This window comes from Tachysurus fulvidraco, chromosome 1, assembly GCF_022655615.1.
Source record: "Tachysurus fulvidraco isolate hzauxx_2018 chromosome 1, HZAU_PFXX_2.0, whole genome shotgun sequence".
Classification (NCBI taxonomy): Eukaryota; Metazoa; Chordata; class Actinopteri; order Siluriformes; family Bagridae; genus Tachysurus; species Tachysurus fulvidraco.
Genome location: NC_062518.1, coordinates 20,318,297 through 20,340,349, shown reverse-complemented (window position 1 = coordinate 20,340,349; position 22,053 = coordinate 20,318,297). Strand labels below are relative to the sequence as shown.

At 42.3% G+C, this 22,053-nt stretch overlaps 1 protein-coding gene across 2 annotated transcripts in view; it reads right to left on the bottom strand.

The window, feature by feature from the left end:
- Positions 1 to 221: 221 nt before the first annotated feature.
- zgc:110158 (uncharacterized protein LOC553590 homolog) overlaps positions 222 to 22,053 on the bottom strand; it is a 46,671-nt gene continuing 24,839 nt past the window's right edge. The window contains exons 5-18 of one of the 2 annotated variants that reach the window (XM_027148617.2): positions 15,859 to 15,948; positions 11,092 to 11,175; positions 9,355 to 9,414; positions 7,889 to 7,955; positions 7,728 to 7,795; positions 7,538 to 7,602; positions 7,354 to 7,399; positions 5,886 to 5,921; positions 5,442 to 5,496; positions 4,838 to 4,908; positions 4,343 to 4,421; positions 4,183 to 4,211; positions 3,494 to 3,595; positions 222 to 3,349 (exon numbers count right to left, since the gene is read on the bottom strand). In XM_027148617.2, coding sequence (XP_027004418.1) covers positions 3,320 to 3,349; positions 3,494 to 3,595; positions 4,183 to 4,211; positions 4,343 to 4,421; positions 4,838 to 4,908; positions 5,442 to 5,496; positions 5,886 to 5,921; positions 7,354 to 7,399; positions 7,538 to 7,602; positions 7,728 to 7,795; positions 7,889 to 7,955; positions 9,355 to 9,414; positions 11,092 to 11,175; positions 15,859 to 15,948 — 882 coding nt within the window. In that variant the 3' untranslated portion in view covers positions 222 to 3,319. The remainder of the gene's footprint in view (positions 3,350 to 3,493; positions 3,596 to 4,182; positions 4,212 to 4,342; positions 4,422 to 4,837; positions 4,909 to 5,441; positions 5,497 to 5,885; positions 5,922 to 7,353; positions 7,400 to 7,537; positions 7,603 to 7,727; positions 7,796 to 7,888; positions 7,956 to 9,354; positions 9,415 to 11,091; positions 11,176 to 15,858; positions 15,949 to 22,053) is intronic. The other variant, XM_027148618.2, reaches the window with a different exon arrangement.

Here is a 22,053-nt window from a genome sequence, read left to right as displayed (position 1 = left end):
TAAAAACGCTGGCGATAAATCAAACCCAAATCCTGGTAGCACAACGAGCATCAGATACAAATGAGATGACTTTGAAAGGTTAATTTGTTAAAAACATTGATGTTTTAGAAACGATTTCTCTCATGTTAGAAAGATTTAGAAAGTTAAGAACACCAAGAAATAGCAAGAATGCAACTTGTTTAATGAACAAAAAAAAAAGCAGGCGAAGCAAGAGGCCTTGGTAAAAGGGATTACGTTATTTTTATTAGTCTTAAATTTGTATCTACAACGAAGGGACACGAGCAAAAATAAGTGACGACTCCATGGAAAAAAGAAAAGAATTACATTTATTATTGATGCATTTTTTCCATTTTTTTTTTTAGGTTTTTTTTTTGTTGTTTTGTTTTTTTAGGTAAACGACTTTTTTTTTTCTTTTCAGTCTAAAGAAATTTTTTACAATAGAAAGAAACATTAACTACACGAGACACAGAAAAAAAAGTCCCTAGAAGACAAGGAGCAAGTCTATTCTAATGTGAAATTGAAAGCAAAATCAAAGGAGGCCAAAGGAAAAATAAAATAAAATATATATATTTATATATCACTGCTTCATACTCAATACTGCTTGTTCCGTTTTTGTGGAGAAAAAAAACGAGAAAAAAAAAACCAAACCAACCCAGACGACCGACAAAGCTCCCTTCCTTTTCTCCTTAATGTTACATTATTATACAGCGTCACAACAGTAGTTCGGAAATGGCCTATGGGACAGACACGGCAAAGCAAACAGGGCGGAGCCTCCAGCTCGATCCCAAACTACTCCCTACTCCCTAGGGAAGTGCACCTTACACTGGGAGTAGTGTTCAACTTGGGATTCTAACCATAGAAAAAATACAATAATAATCATTCTCAGTTCTTACTTTTTAAAACTTTCCTTTTTTTTTCTTTCCAACAATTTTTTTTTATTTTATTTTAAATAGATACAAATCTTTCGTCCTAAAGCCTGGTTGTATTTATTTATTATTCTTTGGAAAGTGCACAAGCGTGGAAAGTCTGTCTGTCTGTCTGGGGGGGGGGGGGGTGTCTGGGTTTGGGGATCCTGAGCATTCAGGTCAAGGCTGAAACAGGAGTGTGTTGAGACTGCTACACATTTGCCTCTCATCGTTCACCTAATCTGTGGATTAATCAGTGCAATAGGACGACTTCTTTCCTTTCACACAGTTTTTTTCCCCCCGTGTTTGTCCCCCCCCCCCCTCCAGTGGGAACAGAACTTCAGCTGTTTCCTATTGACCTGTTGTTCCTTCTTCTCCAGTGCTGTGTTCATTTGTCAGAACTGGAATAACAAAAAAACACATGTCAATGATATCAAAATGCATTTTACAGTATTTACAAAGAAGCACATGGCCGAGGAAGGGGAAAAAAAAAAGAAAAGGTGACGTCACGTACAAGGCGGTGTACTCGAATAACGGGAGGCTGGAGGAACTAACAAAAAAAAAAAAAAAAGCTAGCGGCTCTGACGTGAAACAGTTCGATAGATATTTTAAAAAAAATAAAAAAATAAAAAACCTAACAAAAATAAAAATCAACAATGTTGAGGAATCCTGCTCCGTACTCTGCTACTACAGGAGAGACGGCGTCTCTGGATGCTGATGATCACGTGATGTGAAGCTCCATCAGTAACAACAAGAACTAGGTAGTCTTGAAAAAGAAAAAGAAAGAAAGAAAAAAAAAGAAAGAAAAAAAAAAAGCAGCGTTCGCTCATGATTCAAGCAGGTCTGTATGATGCTCTGCTCGTCACGGTGCACGTTCCACAGGAGCAGAGGTAGACGCGATGCCTCACATCAGCCGAGAAGAACGTCGAGCCTTTTCCGTCTGAAAACAATGAGAAAGCACGCACGGGTTGCGTCTCAGCGGACGTTCGTTTCCCCCTTCACCTTCCCGAGACGCCCTGTATTCAGGAACATGCAGGCGGGACAGGGGTCGATTCAGCAGGAGGTATCTTTAGACTGGCATTATTTACATGTTTACAATGTCCTGAAGCAAGCTGCATGTTGCAAGACACACACATGGAGGAGGGTGCGGAGAAGCGGGAAAATAAATAAAAATAACGTGAACAAAGCCAAGAATATTTAAAAAAAAAAAAAAAAAGTACCAACATTTAAAAAAAATAATAAAAAAAAAATAGGGTTTTTTTGATTTTTTTTTTTTTTTTTTATTACGGAGGAAACTTATTTCTCGTTTTCTTTGTCGTGGATCCGCGAAAGTAAGCCACAGAGTGACAGTGTGTTTCAAACCGTACTGTGTGGACAGAGAGCGTAATAACACAGCGACAGCAGAGAGATAAGTCATGGAGTGAAAGTTTACTATTAGAAACGCTCTACACCCGCCGTGGAGCTTTCGGTCAAATCGCTACACATTATGTAAAAGGGGAATTTAAAAAGTCGTCAGGCAAAGCCATTGAAATGTTAAAACAAAACAAAAAAAAAAAAAAAAAGACATCTCCCTCAAAAACATTCAAATAAAACACAGACAAATTCACCAAAAAAAAAAAAAAAATTTTTTTTTATAATAAATCATAGAGTTTCCACTGGGTGTCGTGAATATGTGCTTACTCTGACGATTTCATGGTTATTGAGATACAAATGTGCCCTTCTGAGACAGAAAAAAAAATACCCTTATCAATTATCATTACAATATTAATACAAAATAATAATAATAATAATAAAAAAAAGGAACAATAATTATTAATAATACAATACATACACAGAAATAATGGAAGCGTTCATGGCCCGTCACATCTTCATGAGTGTTGAAAAATGTACACGTTTAAAATGGGAGTGGGAATAAAAATGAAAAAAAAAAAAATTACAATAAAAACAAGGGATCGCGCGTCCCAGAGTGAAATCTACCGCGATAACGAGGAACAAGAAGGAAAAAGAGAGAAGAAGAGATGGAGTGTGTTAAAAAGAGCTGAGCCAAAGACAAACGGTCCTGTCCTGCCCATCAGTCTGGTCCTTTCGTGTGTGTGTGTGTGTGTGTGTGTGTATGTTTATTCTCAAAGCCCCTTCTTTCAGTGTCCTGAGCCAGAGAGGAAGGCAGAGCGAGTCAGTCAGCAGGCTCTTCCTGTGGCTCGGGGGCTGCTTCCTGTCAGCGGCGGCCATTTTGGCGTAAGTCCCTTGTGAGGCTGCGTAGCCCGGCCCAAAAGTTCTGTGGGTTGTGGCGTGGGGTTTGTGGTGCGGTGTCCGAAAGGAATGCGGGGGTACAAAACAAATAGAAGGGAAATAAAATGAAATAAAATAATAACAATAATAATTAATAATAATAATAATAGAAAAAAAAGGTGGGATCACACGCTCATCGTCATGTTGGGTGAATACTGGAACGAGAAGAAAGGAAGAAGAGACATGAGAAGACTGATAAGATGATCAGGGTATTACACTTAACTGGGGACGAGGGTAAAATGATAAAAAAATAAATTTTTTTAAAATTAAAAAATTAAAAAAATTTCCAGGCTACTCACACTTTCACTTTGGAACGGGTTGAGGAAGTTGCCACCCATCTCGCCGTCGTCTCGCGGTGTGCCCGGCGGGTTGTTCATGCCTGCCATGTTACTGGGCGAGTTCTACGGGGCAAAAAAAGAACTGCTTTAAAAAAAATGGTTCGTTTATTCATCTTCAGCAAGCGTGTCATGCTGGCCAGGGTCACGGTGCAACACTCACTCATTTCCACTAGGGGCAGACTTAATATACACCAGGTGAGAGTATTTAACATGTCAAAAGGAAAAAAAAAAATCTTAATTTTGTCCATATTTTCTCCCAGCAATTAAAGTTGCCATGTATTTCATCCTATAAAATGGGCAATTCTTCCTTCACTGAACTCCTCCTTTCTTTTTTCCTCTTCTTTTATTAACGTTTTTCTGTTTCATCCCATTTCTTCCTTCCTTTCCCCGTTGAGCTCCCGGAAACCACGTTGAAAACAAACACCAATATATTTTAAAACGTTATATTTTAACTTTCTTTAATTGTTTGTGTCTCCTTTATTCCATCTTTCATCACCCTTTTCCCCCTTAGCAGTTTAAAGTTCACTCTTACATTCACTCGTTTTTATGCTATCTTCCTTCTTTTACTGGCAAGTGGCTGACAGTGTACTATAGTCATGTTTAAGAAGAAAAAGAAAAAAAGAAAAAAGAAGAAAAAAAAGCTTACTCACCTTTGGCAACCCATCCATGTCACCAGACCCTACAAATGAAACAAAAGCAATTGGGAAACTTTCAGACAGAGAGAGAGAGAGAGAGAGAACATGACCAACAGGGGGTGCTTTAATACAAAAGTGTTTGATGCGTTGGATGATGGCACGGTCGCTCGCTCACCTAATGATCCGTTCATATGATGAGGCTCCATGGATCCCATCCCTCCCATCGGACCGTCAGGACCCGGGCCCATAGGGAACTGCGAAAACACAAATGTACGTTTAGGCCCCAGCCACCTGCTACAGGGATACGGCTGGAACATTTCCGCTCCTTTAAGACACGTGTGACAGGAGAAGTGGACAGCTTCATTAACAGTGTGAGGGAAATTCAATTCAATTAAAGGAAATAATCAAGCTCAGCTGATCAAACGCTCCGAGCTAACGGCGTGTTAATTAATTTGAAGTAACCCGCGTCCGTTAAAGCGAGCTGTAAGGGGCTCGGAGTACTTTCCTGCTGCACTTTGGTTACGTTCATGGTGAAATAGTGCTAACTGTGAAAATCCTAGTCATTGAGTATCACTGTATAATTCGAGGCTCTTTAAAAAAAAGTCCTGAAGTGTTCAAGTATGATTTAGGGTTTTTCTTTTACTTTGTTTGTTTTAGCAACAGCACTCACGTTGGGTCTGTTGCCTCCAGGGCCGATAGGGTTCATCATTGTGTATATGTTTTCACTCGAGTTTGTCGAATCTGTGGAAAGGATACAAGAAAAATAAGGTCAGTGGGGGGGGGGGGGGGGGGGGGGGGGGGGGGGGGGGGGGGGGGGGGGGGGGGGCACACTAAAACAAAAACAAAGAATAATAAAAAAAAGCGATTATATCAACAAACTCATCTCACAGGTCAATCCACCCGATATAGTTTTGCTTATATAATAACTGATCGATATGAAGCTCGGCTTGATGCCATGCTGTGCTTCTTTAAACATTCACAAGCCGTTGAAGATGGCTATAATGTCCGGTCTCAGGCAGTGGGGTAGGATTACATCACTCTGAATGGGGGGATGGGAGGAAATGTTGTGCTGTGTGTGTGTGTTCCCCCCCTCGCTGTGCTGAGCCACAAAGGCAATGCAGCAACCTTGCACTGACATTGGCTGCTGAAACCGAGACCGAGTGTGAAGCACCCAGCATCATTTGGTACAAACTGGGAGATTATCGGGTTTCATCAAGAGCAGGTGAATGTGTGTGAATGTATGAATAACTGTTGATTATTTTTATTTTACACACCTCCTGGACTTGGCATGATGGGAGTTCCTGGTGGACCACCTCCCCCTGGGGGACCCTGAGGAAGATAAACACAAGCACGCCAGTTTTTTTTTTTTAGGAACGGCATACAACGCTATTCTCAGCTCCAGAAAGGCCGGAGGAAAAATTTTAAACAAAGTTGCAGTAGACACAGGGGAGATATTATGGCAGTATGATTAATGCCCACATATTCTGCTTGTCCAAATACAACGCCCGGAGCAAAACAGAAGAATTTTAGTAATTGCTCAAAAAAAAAAAAAAAAAAAAAAAAAAAAAAAAAAAATGTTTAGTGAGTTAAATATGTGCTTAGGCATACTTTTTGTTTCCAGAGGAAAGTATTAACTTGTGTTCAAATGAACAGGGACAGATTTGGCATTACAGGCCCACATACTGATGTGCGTGTGTGTGTGTGTGTCCATTACTTACGACATAGTTGCCTGGAGATGAGGAGGAGTACGCTATCTGTAAGTGGAGAGAGGAATGGAAAACACAGATTTGCTGAATATTTAAAAACAATTTGACTGTAACTGGAATTTGATGAACTAGACTTAATGAATCTCTTCGGTTTTGTATTATTAGACGCAACAGCGGGAATCAATCTGAAGCGACTGATTCACGAAGTGAATTGCTTTGCTTTACGTTGACGTGAATCACTTTCGATCATGTGACGTGATTCACTTTGGTTCAGTTCATGAAGTGAATCACTCTGCCTCACTTGGTGATGTGAGCCATTATGTTTCCATTCAAGAAATGAGTCACTTGAATACATGGACACTTTAGTTCGGATCACTCGATTACATGCAGAATTTGAATTCGCTGAGGAGATGAGGAGATGAATCATCTTGTTTAGCTTGGTGCACTTGAAGTGAATCACTTTGAACTTAGACCTGACGAAGTGAATCACTTTGAACTTAGACCTGACGAAGTGAATCACTTTGAACTTAGACCTGACGAAGTGAATCACTTTGAACTTAGACCTGACGAAGTGAATCACTTTGAACTTAGACCTGACGAAGTGAATCACTTTGAACTTAGACCTGACGAAGTGAATCACTCTGAACTTAGACCTGACGAAGTGAATCACTTTGAACTTAGACCTGACGAAGTGAATCACTTTGAACTTAGACCTGACGAAGTGAATCACTTTGAACTTAGACCTGACGAAGTGAATCACTTTGAACTTGCACCTGACGAAGTGAATCACTTTGTTGCACCTGACGAAGCGAGTCACTTTGTTGCACCTGACGAAGTGAATCACTTTGTTGCACCTGACGAAGTGAATCACTTTGTTGCACCTGACGAAGTGAATCACTTTGTTGCACCTGACGAAGTGAATCACTTTGTTGCACCGGACGAAGTGAATCACTTTGTTGCACCGGACGAAGTGAATCACTTTGTTGCACCGGACGAAGTGAATCACTTTGTTGCACCGGACGAAGTGAATCACTTTGTTGCACCGGACGAAGTGAATCACTTTGTTGCACCGGACGAAGTGAATCACTTTGTTGCACCGGATGAAGTGAATCACTTTTATACAATTCGGCTCACTTGAAGTGAATCGCTTTAAACTTCGTTTTACTAGACTTCATCAAGTGAATCACTTTGAACTCTTTTACTAGATTTCATGAAGTGGATCACTTTAGTTTGCTCGATGAGAAGAATCAATTTAAACTTTGTTTTACTAGACAAGATGGAGAACCACTTTGAACTCTGGTTTACTACACTTGATGAAGTGAATCGTTTTGGTTCATTTGAAGTGAATCTCTTTACAGTCGCTTTTACTAGACTTGATTACGTCAGTCACTTTGGTTCAGTAGACAAAGCGAATCACCTCGGATGTTTTAAAAAAAAAAAAGTGCTATAGAAATGCATTATGCAGAGTGGTCAAACTTACCGAGTTAGTATTGGGATTCGGCCAAGGACCCCGTCCTCCTGGACCCCTGAGAGAACAATAAACAGATGAGTGGGAGGAGGAAAGGCTAAGTCGACCGACACTATAAACTGGCTTGTCTGACATGTGTTTTGCCCAAAGCAAAGACACTGATGACGATGATGGAGGTTTTGCGGTCGCTACTCACATGTTCATTCCTGGCATGCCTGGCCCACCCAGAGAGTTCGGAGGTGGCCTCATTCCACCGTAGTTCTACACAGAGGTGAAAGTTTATCTTTGATTAAGAAATGTAAACTGGCGGCAATCAGTTACAAGATTTACTAGAAATCCCCCAATGAACTGAAGACTAAAGGGAGAGCGGGGTATTTAATACGCACCTGTGGACCCATGCTACCCATCCCTCTAGGTGGATTCATTCTCATCGGGCCGCCCATGCTGGGGTGTCCTGAACAAGATGGGGATGAAAGGAACATTTTTAAATCTGACGAAATGCATCGGACACGTTTTGGCCATGTGTGCAGCTCGTCTAGACTAATACCTTGTGGCCTGGTGGGGTCCAGATTGTTTGGCAAGAGTGGCTGTGACCCAGGAACCCCGACAGGAGGCTGTATGCAGGAGGGGAAGGGGGTGGGAATAAGGAACAATGGAAACCAAGTGAAATCAACACGAAATCCGTTTTGACTCGTCCGCTTAATCTCACAAGCAAGCCGAGATGACAGTACGTGATTAAAATGAAAGAGAACTTGTAAAGTAAAAAATAAAAAATAAAAACACAGTGCCGTTGTGTAAAGTTGAACAGTTTTGTGTAGCGGTTCTATGACGTTATTTTCACATTTCACTTCGTAGTCTAACGTATTAATGTTAACAAAAAAAAATTAAAATCTCTTAGGTCTCGGACGTTGCTTTCGTACTTGGGCTACAATCCATACGTACAAGTCTCGGCCACGGACACTCGGCCAACAGGACACGGGCGCCTCAGCCTTATCTGGCTACAAGCTTCAGAATACTGAAAGCTGCAAGAAAACGGAGTTTTACTTTAAGCAGACAGACTAATCTGGAGAAAACGGCTTTATTTGGCAGTCTGCCATGTCAGTTAGTTTGCCTTTTCTGTGAAAGTAGGTCTCTCTTAGCGACTCTTATTGACGAACTCCATCGGCGGTGTTTGAGGTTGGACTTGCAAAAAAAAAACCTGTTGGTTTGTTAAATGCAAGGCAATCATTCAGGTCTAACATCACAGTACCAGGACATGTCTGAAACTGCGAGTTATTGGTATTCAATTCGGTTCCACAGTGAAATCACTGAGAAGCTGTGCATGGAAAGATTATGATTCATCAATCAGCAATCTCTGATCTCAAGGTCCTGGGCCAATACCATTTCCGAATAACGTCAGTACGTCTCCATTAACGGTCTACAACAGAGAAGCTTTTTTGTGTTCCTTCCTGTTTGACACCGGCTTGCAGACAGAGCTCTCGTTTCTGCGTTTAGTAAACGTGAAAATGTTTGTGCTATCCGATTACCTGTCAAGTTGGAATTTTAACCCACGACAGGCTGAAATATCGAGCTGACATTCAGCAAGACTGACATCTGGTAAAGCTTTCGCCGGATGTTTAATCATTCTGGTCATTATTTTTCTATGTTCTGGCTGTCAAACGTCAACAACGCAAAAAAGTTCTCTGATGAGGTTTAGACTGGATTGACAAAAAAAAAAAAAAAAAAAAAAAAAGCACTTCGTTACATCACGGCAATGACGGATTTTTACGGTTAACCGTAAATGACGTCTTACAGATAGAATAAGAGCATTTCTGTCTCATCCAGGCATCTGTATTGTTGTTAGACTTGGTGCTGACATTTAGTTCCTTTGTGCATCCACAGGGGGCACATTGTGGTGTTTCACCATGATTGTAGCGAACATGTGACTACAACAAGCAGACCTATGTCCGGTACAATCATGTTGAAACAACACAATACGTCCCCATGTGTGTAAACAGAACTGGAGTCCGTTACCTGGTTTGGCATGCGGAGGGACGGCCGAGGTCCACCCGGGTACCGCGGAGACATGAAGGGCTATAGACAGGGATGGGAGAGAAAAATAGAGACCAGGTTTTGTTTTTGTTTTTTTGTGAGTGTGCGTGTGTGTGTTTTGCCTCCTCGCCATTAGCACCGTGTGGCTGTCCAGTGACAGAGTGCAAAATAAAAAGGTGCGGCTGAATGAATGGCAGCAGCGAGGCCAGCTGGAGCAGGTGGAATGCAGGCAGGCAGATGCACCGAGCGACAATGAGGATGGCACCAAATGCGACACATATACATATATATAAATAAATAAAACATCAAGCTTTCTGACTGCTGCTCATGGTCCAAACTCGCTCACACTCACACACTTTTAAGGACAGAAGTCTGATACTGACCACCGTATAGAGGTTTTATATACGGACGAATAAGCAGACCACACACACACACACACACACACATCAAGACCACAACAGGCTCGCTCTGAAATCCGAAACCAGTTGGACGAGAGACGGAACAGGAGCAGCTCCTGTGGTCCGGAATTTTGAAAGCTCTAAGAGCTCCGGCTGTGTAGAAGAGAGGGACCGTCACACAGACCTGTGTGTGTGTGTGTACCAGTGAAAAGACCTGGGCAGGGAAAAATGAGGATGTGTAACTGTGTGTGTGTGTGTGTGTGTGTAAGTAAACGGCTATTTGGAGATGCCTACAGATGTTCCTCTGTCCTTGTGTGTACAAGCACAAGCAGCTACGCTTCTTAAAGGAAAAGTGTTCAACCAAAACAAAACAAATCAATATTTTCCACTCGTGTGCAGCCAATTATCCGAGACAAGTTTTGACAAGCTGTGAAAGCTAACGCCCACCAATTAGCATGATGCCAACACAGCAAAATCATAGCGCAAGCGATGACACTAAAAGACAATTAGGAGGGAAAAAAACAAAAAAATAAATAAAAACCATCCGGATAGCCGTGAGACGGTACGGAACATCTGCAAGATATCATTCGATCTACTCTGGTCGTTTTGAACTATTCAAATAATTTACTAATACGTCCTTATTATAACGGCGCTATGTTGTATTCCCTTTTTTTTTTACCCCCTTCACACCCTCTACTACATCCTGCCATTCTCCAACGTAAAATAGGTTTATGGAAATGAGATTTTGGCATTCGAGTGACATCATGCTAACTGGCAGACATTTCTCTCCAGCTCCAGCGCAATTCTAAAAAAAGATCTGACTTCTCGTCTGACTATTCCTTTAGAGACTGAGCGCGCGTGCGTGCGTGCGTGCGTGCGTGTGTGTGTGTGTGTGTGTGTGTGTGTGGGCATTCTACAGCATCAGGCTGTGCAATATTAATGTGCTATTGATGGTGGGTGGGAGCGAAGAAGCCTTTCCAGCAGCAGGGAGGACCGTGAATAATTCATCCCGCTCTAGGGGCGCTGACTCTGGGCATAGAGAGGCTGGGTGTGGGCCACCGAAGAGCAGAGGGAGAAAGGAGACGGAGGGACGAAGAGAAGAAAAGGAGGCTGGTGATTGAGGCAATGTGGTGCAAAACGCTGCAACTTCTTTGATTCGATTATTAGGTGCTCAGATGGTTGGGAATTTTAAGGGCGGGTGAGATTGGGGTGTCTGGTTACTGAAAAAATTCATTTTAAAATGTTCCTTCAAAGGGACAGTTGTGTACGTGTGTGTGTGTGTGAGAGAGAAAGAGAAAGAGAATGTGTGTGTGTGTCTTACCTGGCCGTGGGGTCCCATCATGGGGTTGCTGGGGTTGTGTGGGGGAGGCTGTGCATGGGGAGACGGCTGCGACCCGGGAGGGCCCTTTAAGAGAGAAGAGGCAGGTAAGACATGAAACGGGGGCGTGCTGCCGAGGCCTGCTGCTGCTCCGCCGACACACACACACACTCATGCACACACAACGAGGTAGAATCTGTTGTAATGAAGTTACATCTTCGACTTTGACAAATTATCCTAGCCGGCTGCGTACGAGACGTTTCTGTCTTCAGGTTTAAACCCAAAGCGGGAAGAGAACGGGTTCTAGTTCCCAACAAACCTCTTCAGACACTCGTTTAATTCAGCAGTTACTAAGGATAAAACGTTTCTGTACTGGTTCCTTCCATTTTACGAAGTCTTGTGAGCACACACACACGAACACCAAACATCCTGTTTCAGCTCTAGCATTACAAAGCTCCCCCTAACCCCCACACCCCTTCTACCCCATACGCCCCCCCCCGATATATCTCAATGAGAAGCATATGGCCTTCCAAGAATCCTCACAGGCAGCAGGAACTCTCTACCACCAACAGCCTGGCCTCCAAATCTGCTCTTGTACACTCATCTCACAGAGGAGACAGTCAGTGGCTGTACGTCTGGCTGAGCACACTTTATTCGTAAGCCACCGTAGTCTGCATAGACGCCACACACTCAAGAGTTCAGGCTGCAATAGCTAGGCTGTGTCACTTGGGGGCACTGTTGTCAAGAAAGAAAACTGTCAGGGTTCTTTTTTTTTTGGTGCAGCCATCCTTCAGGTAGCAAAGAAAACGAGCCACAGAAACGATTAAGGGAAAGAGATGCACGGGATGACGCAACATAGCGGCAAATCAAACGCCTTCGTTTAACGAGATCATCTGGAACGGAGGGAGAATTACAAAAGTCCGCTATTTATAGAACATTTCCGAAAATCAAGTAAACTGCGAATAAAAACAGGTTGATGGATACGTCGCGTCGATCCGACGTCGGCGGATTTCCTGCAAAAGGGGTTTAGAGCTAGTGTTACCGTAACGACGAGTCCGGTTACCAGGTTCTGCAATTTAAACCGTGCTGCTGCTTTGTTTAGCTAACAAGCTTTATATTATTTTCATCTCAGAAAAACCATCGACCGACTTCGTTCAGACGACCGAACGAAGTGCTAGTAAGAGAGTTCCTCGGTGCAGGAAAGTTGATTAGCGTGTCATGTTCGCTTTAGATTTACGAGCGAAGGACATAAAAATAAACAAAAAACAAATTAATTATCTAGTGTTAAATCAGATATATAAAGCATTATTAATTGTGAACGACAAATATATATATATATATTATTAAAAAGGATTTCTGATGATCTGGTAAGCCAGAATCTCAAAACAGTTGAATTTAAATGTTATGTAAATTTGTTATTATTAAAAAAAATAGGCTCGTAGTTTGGGTTAGTAATTTCTCATGTTTAGCTGAGGTTTTATAGTTTTAGTTTTTTTTTAAGCGTAGAATTTTTTTTGTTGTTTTTTTAAATAGCAGATTACCAACGATACTCAAGGTTTGGGTAGCATTTTTTTCTTTTGTTTTGTTTTTAAACTCTACGATATTAATCATGAAATATCAACAAGGTTAACACCAGTCCTGCGTCTGCCTCAAAACGTTACCTCACTATTATTTTCAAATCAGTTCGAATTTGTAACCTGAGCTGCGTTTTCTCGTCTAACCGCTTAAAGAAATCACGTCCTGACTCGCGCACGCTCGCTGGTTCTGAAAGCGAAAGTGAACAGACACAAAGGCTTACACGATTATTATCATCATCATCATTGTCGTCGTCCGTCTTCCGTTTAAAAGATTGTTGACCAAAAATGTAACTCAAGAGTTGCTTTGTTAAGGATTGAGGCGTGCACATGAACCTGTTTGTTATTCTGATTGAGCTCATCGCTCGTGTTTTTGATGGAATATCTGTAACAGACGTGTTAAGGGATAAACACAGAGAGCCTGTTTGTTTCGATATAGTTTAATATTGGAGAAGTGTGTGTGCTAAAAAGGTATGTTGGGGAGCTGAGTACAGATTTAGCCCTGACCTGTCTACGACCTCACTGTGGAGAGAGAGAGAGAGAGAGAGAGAGAGAGAGAGAGAGAGAGAGAGAGAGAGAGAGAGAGGCAGTCCTGAGGGGTCTGATGCTAGAGCTGCTCTACTGACTGTCCCAGAAACAGCACAGATACTACACCAGTGTGTGTGTGTGTGTGTGTGTTGGCACCCTGTGGTACTCAGAGGAAGGCCTGGAGGAGTGTGCCGATACTCAAGGCCTCAAAACTCTCGGCAGCAACGAGGTCACGCCCGTTCATTACACCTCATCACAGAAACACACACTGCCATCTCTCTCTCTCTGCGCCATGACACCCCCCCCCCACACACACTCTCTCTCTCTCTATCTAAATCTCACTCATCTCTCCATAATCCTTCACCTGTTTGTCCGTACCTTTTCTCTCTGTACCGCGTATGAGGCTTTGTACTCATGAGCATAATCAAATCTCTGCGAGCCGCAAAGAACAAATCTGACATTCGGCTGGTTTGTAAGCAAATGCGTTAGAAGTGTGTGTGTGTGTGTATGAGAGAGAGTGAGAGAGAGACTGTGTGGCCTTTGCTATTTCCTCTCTCTCTCTCGCATCTCACCTCTACCTTATCACAAACAAAGCCAAATGCCAAGTCTGTCCATCACTGGGCAGAGGATGGAGTCAGAGTGACAAGCTCACACACACACACACACACACACCATGCTACCCTTATAAATAAGGTCCTTCCGTTGAAGTAATTACTAATAATTATTATTACCACAGATATTCGACCTAATCCTAACCAAAAGGGGACCGAATGTCCCGACAACATTAAACCTCTCAGACATTCCTATCCTTGTGGGGACATGTCGGTCCTCACCAAGACAGAAAAACATGCACAAACACACAAAAGTGTAGCTGCTGCGGACAAGCCCCGGGATTGGTGGGGAATGTGTACAGGCTTGTCTGGTGTTCGTTTGTGAGAGAGCGAAAAGTGCTCTGCTGGAACTGAAGATGCAATTAGTTGTTCTAAAAGCAGAGGAAAATTAAAGCTAAAGCAAACTGGAGCTTGGTACCAGAACAGGTAGACGTTAAACCAATACCCAGAGAACAAAAGTGCTGGGGCAAAGCGTAAATGTTGTAGCTGGACAAAAACCTCCGGCGTTTGGTTGCCTGGAAACAGGAAGACTATAAACTGTGGTAGCTCAAGTGAAAAGTAACACGGTGAAGATAGCTAGCTAAAGTGCATTAACACCAGACCAGCGCATGATCACATGGCACATAATAATTTCGTTTTCCCTTTGATAGGCGATATGCCGGCATTTGAGACCTCAGACGGATTGTAGTGCATCAGGTGGTGGGGTTTGGATTGAAGTTACAGCATCGCCATGTGGTGTGTTATGTTAAAACAAACACTCCAGGTTTTTTTTTTTTTTTTTTAAATCAAGAAGTCAGTCAATCAGCATCAACAGTAAAAACTTCTGTCCTTCCCCCCTCCCTCCCCCACTGTCAGAACAAACAGGGGTCGGAAATGGCGTAGAACTCACATGTGTAGAGGAAATAACAACCAGACAGACACCTAACATCTCTAATGATCTCTGTATGGATTGTCCATCAGTCAGAAGCAATGCCGGCCAAACGCAGAGGTCCATTGGATCGTCCGTACAGAGCAGTGTGGCTATCAGGTCCGCGGTTCGGATCGGTACGTGCAACGAGACACGTTTTTCAGGCGAGAATTAAAACAAAAACAAACAAAAAAATTGCTAAAAATGTTTGTTGGATCCTGGGGGGTGGGGGTCAAGATGGCAGGGATCCTACATGCCGCTTTCAAACACAAGAAAAAAGATAAGCATCTAAGCAAAAAGCAAACACGTCTCGGTGTCGTCCTGTAGCACCCGTAAGACAAATAAGTGACAGTTAAGACAATTAGAACACGACTACCCTGCAAAAAACTTCCGAGTGCTTGGCCCCCCAGACATCGCTTTTCCGAACACGACGTGTTAAGACTCAACAAATGGACGGCTTTGTGGCATATTGCAGAGCGAGCACACACGCTGAAAAATGCAACAACAGTGATTGCGTACAATGTAGAGCCGTGAAGACACAAAGCATCATGCATGCTAGACGGAGAGAGAGAGAGAGAGAGAGAGAGAGAGAGAGAGAGAGGGAGAGAGACCAATAAAAGTACACAAAGAAGTAGAACGAACATAAGCTGCTTGTCCAGGTAACTTGATGATCATCCATCCATCACTCACACACACACACTCTATACACTAACGGTGAAGCAAAGGTTCCTGAGAAACCATGTGTCCATCTTTACCTTATCTACTGTCCATGCTCAACAACCAAAAAGAGAGAGAGAGAGAGAGAGAGAAGGAGGAGAAGCGTGCATACTGAGCGGTTTTCTGAGATGCAGGATTAGCAGGTGGCCTTGTGTTAACTGAGAGCATCCCTATCAGAGCAGCACACACAGCGTCAGCAGCCAGACCCAGCCACAGAGAGGCACAGATAGTGAGAGAGAGAGAGAGAGAGAGAGAGAGAGAGAGAGGCAGAGACAGAGAGAGAGAGAAGCATGAAGATGAGTGGGAGGCATGAATGAACACAGACCTGCAGCAGGAGGCCATGGACAGGACAGATGTATAAAATAGAGAGAGAGCGAAAAAGAGAACAAGAGAGAGAGAGGAAGAGAGAAAGGGCGAGCTGCAGCTCTCTTACCTGAAAGAAGCCAGGGGGCATGGGTCCACCAGGCATGCCATCATTAGGGGGCATGTTGCCCATTACAGGGCTGGGCGCCGCTGCTGCACTCTGAAAGACAGAAAACAAGACTGGTCAAAACACAACACCACACACACACACATTTCACAAGGGTTTAACATCAGATGAATTCTGAATCGAACAACATCAGGCTGACTTCCTGTCCACCCCTTCGTCCTGGGGTCGCAACAACCCAAAAAAACACATTCCTGAGACACACACAAAACAGTGTGACATGGCAGACCACAACTGAACCAAACAGGTTTTTATTTTCTATGTTTTTTTTTCGCCAACCCCAGTCACAGGAGACAGAACCTGCGAGAGCCAAACGTACACGATGCTGTTCGGGCTGCGAGAAGCACCACGTGAAAGCAGACCGGGTTCTAATTGCAATCTAAAATGGCCAAGCGTTTATTTCATTGGTGTTTTCCTCCACATGACAACGCTCGGATTTGTAGCTGCTTTTTCTGAATAATCCGCAACCGAGATGCTCGTTAAAAAAATAATAATAATAAAATAACAAAATAGACATAAAATAGTCCACCAAAAGTTATTGGTGTTAGGACCAAGAAGACTGAAACTCTGAATGTGAGCCGATTGGTTAATTAACACCATCAATTATCTGTGCGTGCACACACACTCACGTGCAGAACAGTTTATCTATAAATTAGTCAGAGAGAGAGAGAAGGTAAATAAGGAGAGAAGGAGAAAAGAGGAAAAGAAAGGCAGATAAAAAAAGGGAAATGAGGATGAAAAGAAAGGGGTGAAAGGACAAAATACAAGGAGAACAAAGGAGAAGAGAGGATGAGACTGAAAAGTAGAGGAGACAGAGACAGGGGGGAAAAATATTTTATATATATATATATATATATATATATATATATATATATATATATATATAAATATCTACACACACACACACACACACACACACACACACTAACATATATATATATATATATATATATATACATATATATATATATATATATATATATATATATATATATATATATATATATAGTGTGTGTAGTGTGTGTGTGTGTGTGTATATATATATATATATATATATATATATATATATATATATATATATATATATATATATATATATATATATGAGGAGAGGAGCTACATGTTCATTGTGTCCCACACAAAATATCTAGATGTGCAAGTGTATGTGTGTGTGTGTTTGGGCACACATAACCCCGCTCCTGGAAGCAAGACTCAGATGCAGAAACATGGATGGAGAGAGAGAGAGAGAGAGAGAGAGAGAGAGAGAGAGAGAGAGAGAGAGAGAGAGAGAGGAAAAGGGGGGGGAGGCCTCCACCGCCTTGTTGCCATGACAACCCCGACCTCAGCTCTCCCTCTCTAGTGCCATTAAAACCCTCAGGCCGTCAATCATCCACACTGTGTGTGTGTGTATATGTGTGTGTGTGTGTTCAGTGTGAGAGAGAGAGAGAGAGAGAGAGAGAGAGAGAGAGAGAGAGAGAGAGAGAGAGAGACATGGCTTTTCAGAGCTCGTCGTATACCACACTGATTACTGCCATCATCTCATCAAGCCATTAAACAGCACATCTATTCACTACGGCTCCCCTATAAAGCCTGCTCAATAACGTTTAATACACGCCGCGCGTGCAATTATAAACACACGCGCTGCCAAAACGCAAACAACACACGGGCAACACATTCACCACTCACTCGTGTTAACGTAAACAAATATTAGTGCACTCTTTACGTATACACGCTCTTACGCTCTTATGAGGGGAGGGCAGAAAGGAGAAAAGAAAAAAAAATTAAAAAGAGCTACGTATTTAACGTAACATCGTAATAAACAGACACGACGTCTGATGTGAAGACGTCCTAAACAGAAAAAAAAAATTAATAAAAAACAAGTAAATAAATAAATAACAGAAGCGGCCATTAGAGGGCAATGCCAGCCCGCGCTTGTGTCTGAGGTCAAAAAGCTTAAACAAAATTACAACAGTGCAGGAACGGAGCATTAGTTTATAATGATTTCGGACAGCGACAGAACGCTTCTGTATTTAATCGTTAACGCTAAGACAGGAACAAACACGGGATTCGCTCAGATGTACGACGGCTCTGTTTGTGACTGTGACACTAGATCGATTCTTCATCCCTAGCAATAAGCACTATGTTAAAGTTTAACTCTTGTGATTTTCTTGCTTTTTTTTTTTGTTCGTAAAAAAAAAACACCAAGATACACAAGATGAACCTGTGGAACCGGTACTGAAACGGCAAAGACGGAAAAGTTACTTTTTCGGTATTCTAGCACGGAGCCAGCTCAAAGGTTAGCATGTTCACCAAGGGAAAAGGACAACGTGTGCAGTTTCTCTCTATTATACACACACACACACACACACACACACACACACACACACACACACACACACACACGGCTGGATCATAAAGACAAACAATAGCACTACTGTTGAATCCAACCACAAGCAATGCTATGAGAAAGAGGTTTAAAGTGACAGTTTTTTTTCTTTTCCTTTTCCAGAGCACAATCGCTCAGAAACAAAACAAAACAAAAAAAGGGGGGGAGAAAGATTGAAATCTCTCTCTCTCTCTTTTTTTAATAAACAAACAAACAAACAAATTAATTAATTAAAACGAAAAGGAAAACACCAACATAAATGTTCTTGATTTAAAATAAATAAATAATTAAAAAAATTTAAAAACAGGCCATGATCTTTTTTTTTTAAACACAAATAAATATGTGAACAAATAAATTCATCAAATCGATTAATTAATAAAAGAAGAATCTAGGAGGATTTGACTTGTTTGTGACGCAAAGCAGCAGCTAATACAATTGCCCGCAAAAAAAGCATGGCGTAAAACCGCAATCTACAGAGTGACACTCGAGTCATCAGACCCATCAGTTAAAGTGATACGGCGCAGATGGGCCCCAGCTGAGTTTTCTGTTTCTCCCACCGTTGACATTTTTCTATTTATCAAATTCGTCTAGCCGACCGGTTTCCTCCGATTGTGCTAAAGATCGAGATCACCGGTGACGTCACCGCACGAACCTTCGCTGCTTTACTAACATGAACGTTAATGGTTTGATAACAGTACAGGTACAACGGCTAGCTGGGCTAGCGAGTTAGCTAACTCTGGGAGTTTGTTGGGAGTTTGGCTGTTCTTTACGGTTACTAACTTTATGGGAATTTATGGAAATTTACGGGAATTTATGGGAATTATTTGGAAATCTAGGGAAATATATAAACTGTATTATATACAAACATAAGTAAACATTTTGTTTGGTCTTGTTGTGTTTTAAACAAAATTATGCTGCAAGATTTTTTTTTAACTACATTTAAAGTTCCTTGTTATAGGCAACTCCGCATTATTATTTTTTTTTCGTAAATTCCCAGTTTATTTCCATATATTCCCGTTAATTCCCATGGAAAGTTTCCAGCCTTGAAAATTCCCGGAATTTTGCAACCCTAATTGTGGGTTTCTTAGGATTTCGACTTGTCCCTTGCCAAGTACCCCAACCTGAATACATCTATGAAGAGCTTCTGGTAAACTAAAACTCAATCATGTGTGGGTCTTTTATGAAACCCATCTAACTGAAGTCTAAATTGGAAATTCTGCCAGCCTTGACCAAGTGATTGATTTTTTTTTTTTAAATTTCTACCTCATCCCTATTCCCTGTCTCTCTTTCACTCACGTTCTTGAGTCTATAAAGATTAGCTGCGACGACCTGCATACATAATCAGGCCACCTGTCTGTTCAGTCAGCAGTCGAGGAGTGTTCAAGCCATGGTGTTTATACGATCGGTTCCCATCGACGTCCAGATCGTGGAGACTGCATAACTGGGGAAAGTGGACTATTCTTAAATCGGCTCGAGCCATGAGATCTGGTGTAATGGATAGCGGGCTCAAGATTTCAAGAAACCTGCACAAGGCTGAGGAGCACATTGTGTCTTCCGTCCATGTAATTCTGTAGAGACAGCTGTCAAAAGAATTGCAGTACAACAGCATGCAAGTTGTTTTGTAAAGTTTTTGTTTAGATTTTTTGAAAGCTGACTGACTGGTTAGAATGAAAGGATTACGTTTCAGCAGAAAACCTACGACAAATATTTTGCGTTAGATGTTTTTTTTTTTTTTTTGGAATGGTTCTTCAGTTATACACCATGTGAGAATAAGGTTAGCATCTACATGCGAGATCGATCCCAGTATAACGCTTAAGATTTTGGGCACATAGCACATGCTGCATGGAGTTCCTCCACATTCTTTTACAGCCGAAGCTTTCGGGACTCATTTTTCACCTTGAGAATGCATGCGAGCCTCATTCTTTTCAGTCTCCTTATCTATGGCCATCAAAGGTCAGTATTAGCATTCATCAGCCGCCTCAGAATTTTCGTTATACGACACCTTTTCTTAAGGAGCGGCTTTGGTGTGTCTGTGGAGTGGCTCCAGAACGACCTCGGTACATTCGTGTTGCTCTAGTACAACATGTTGTGTGTTAATCTGATAAGTGGCCTAGGGTGAAAGTAGGGAGTGTGCATTACCCAGAGAGTTAGTTAGATCTGCTTAGTCAGTGCCCTGAAGCTGTTCCAACCCAAACAGGCCACTGTTCTGATGTCTGTACACACAAGCCTGGCAGGCCGTGCTCACTGAGCAGCCGGTGTCCGCTTGCTGTCACCTGAAGCGGGCCTGAGACGTGGCAGTGGCGCACACACACACACACACACACACACACACACACACACACACACACACACATATACACACACACAGAGTTCTTTACTCACTTATACTAAGAGAGCAAAAGCGAGAGAGAGAGAGAGAGGGAAAGAGAGAGAGAGAGAGAGAAAAGGGCGAAAGCCCGGCCTGGTTGCCTTTCATTAGGCCAGCGACAGCCCCACAGGGAGCGTAGCGTGTCACGGAGCTCCGTGAAACAAAAGGAACGCGGGACGTGAACGGCTGCCAAGACCACGCTGCTAATTGGAGATAATTAATGCCATTAATTAGGCACCAGGAGGGAAAGGGGGGTATGCTAAAGAGAAAGGGGAGACAGATGGGGATGAGGCTGAGGAGGACACGGACAGATTTGGTGTGTAACCACAGTGTCCGATTTCGGTCTACGTTCAGGGCCTCAATCCTGGAAGGCTCTTTTGGGGGGAAATGTGGAACACGCATGACGAGAAATCTGTTGGTGACCAGCCCTGAGACTAAACCTTACACAGACTAATAAAACTTGTAGACTAATGTACAAATTAGTATGTACCTTTGAAACCCGACAATTAGACTGGAACGTATTATTGGTCAAATCCTTATGGCTGAGTCACCAGAAGAACATTGCCAGTCTACTTTTATAAAATATACAGCAGATCTCTTTAGAAGTACAGAGAAGGACATCCACCAAACCTGTAGGTTGGGATGGAAGAGGAACCATCTCAGACATACAGGGTTCTATGGACACAACAATTCCAATAGAGCGATTCTTTGCTTTTATGATTCTCAACCCAAAGAAAAGAGAAAAGCTTCCACCAGTTTGTGTCAAACTGAAAGTGTCTAACCTAATACAGTAGAGGTGAAAGCGTGATTTAATCACAGTAATGAGGTATATGTTCAGGTGAGTCAGATAACTGGATGCTAGGACAGAGCTGGGGATTGGAGATTTTCTGGTCCAACGTGGATAAGTCCCTGTTTCACTACTTTGGCCGTCAGATTTAGCTAATCAAATCTACTGCCAGGATAAGACCTTCCATGAGGCTAATTAAAAGTGAATAGCAATTATGGTAAATCCAACTCAAAGGTTATACAAGTGCAAATCTAAACAAATTGTATACATGCTTTTAAAAGGGGGGGGGCCTTTTAGTCAGTCCTTTCCAACCGCCTCCCTCTTTTGTTTTACTAACAAGCTGTACGATGCTTCGAAGGAACGGCATTCATATTCAAAACCTTTAGTAGCGAATTTTTACGTTTCTGTTGAGAGAGAGCAAGCAACAAACAGAAAGACAGAGAGCATGTATGTGCATACATAAGCGAGAGGGGCGATAAACCTCTGCCGACTTGTGACCCCACGGTCGCTTTTCAGTATCCGTCTTAACTTTAATCATCAATGCTGCGGCGGCACTTTAGTCCTTTAGTCCGTCCGGCTTCATCTGCTCAGTCTCTTCCT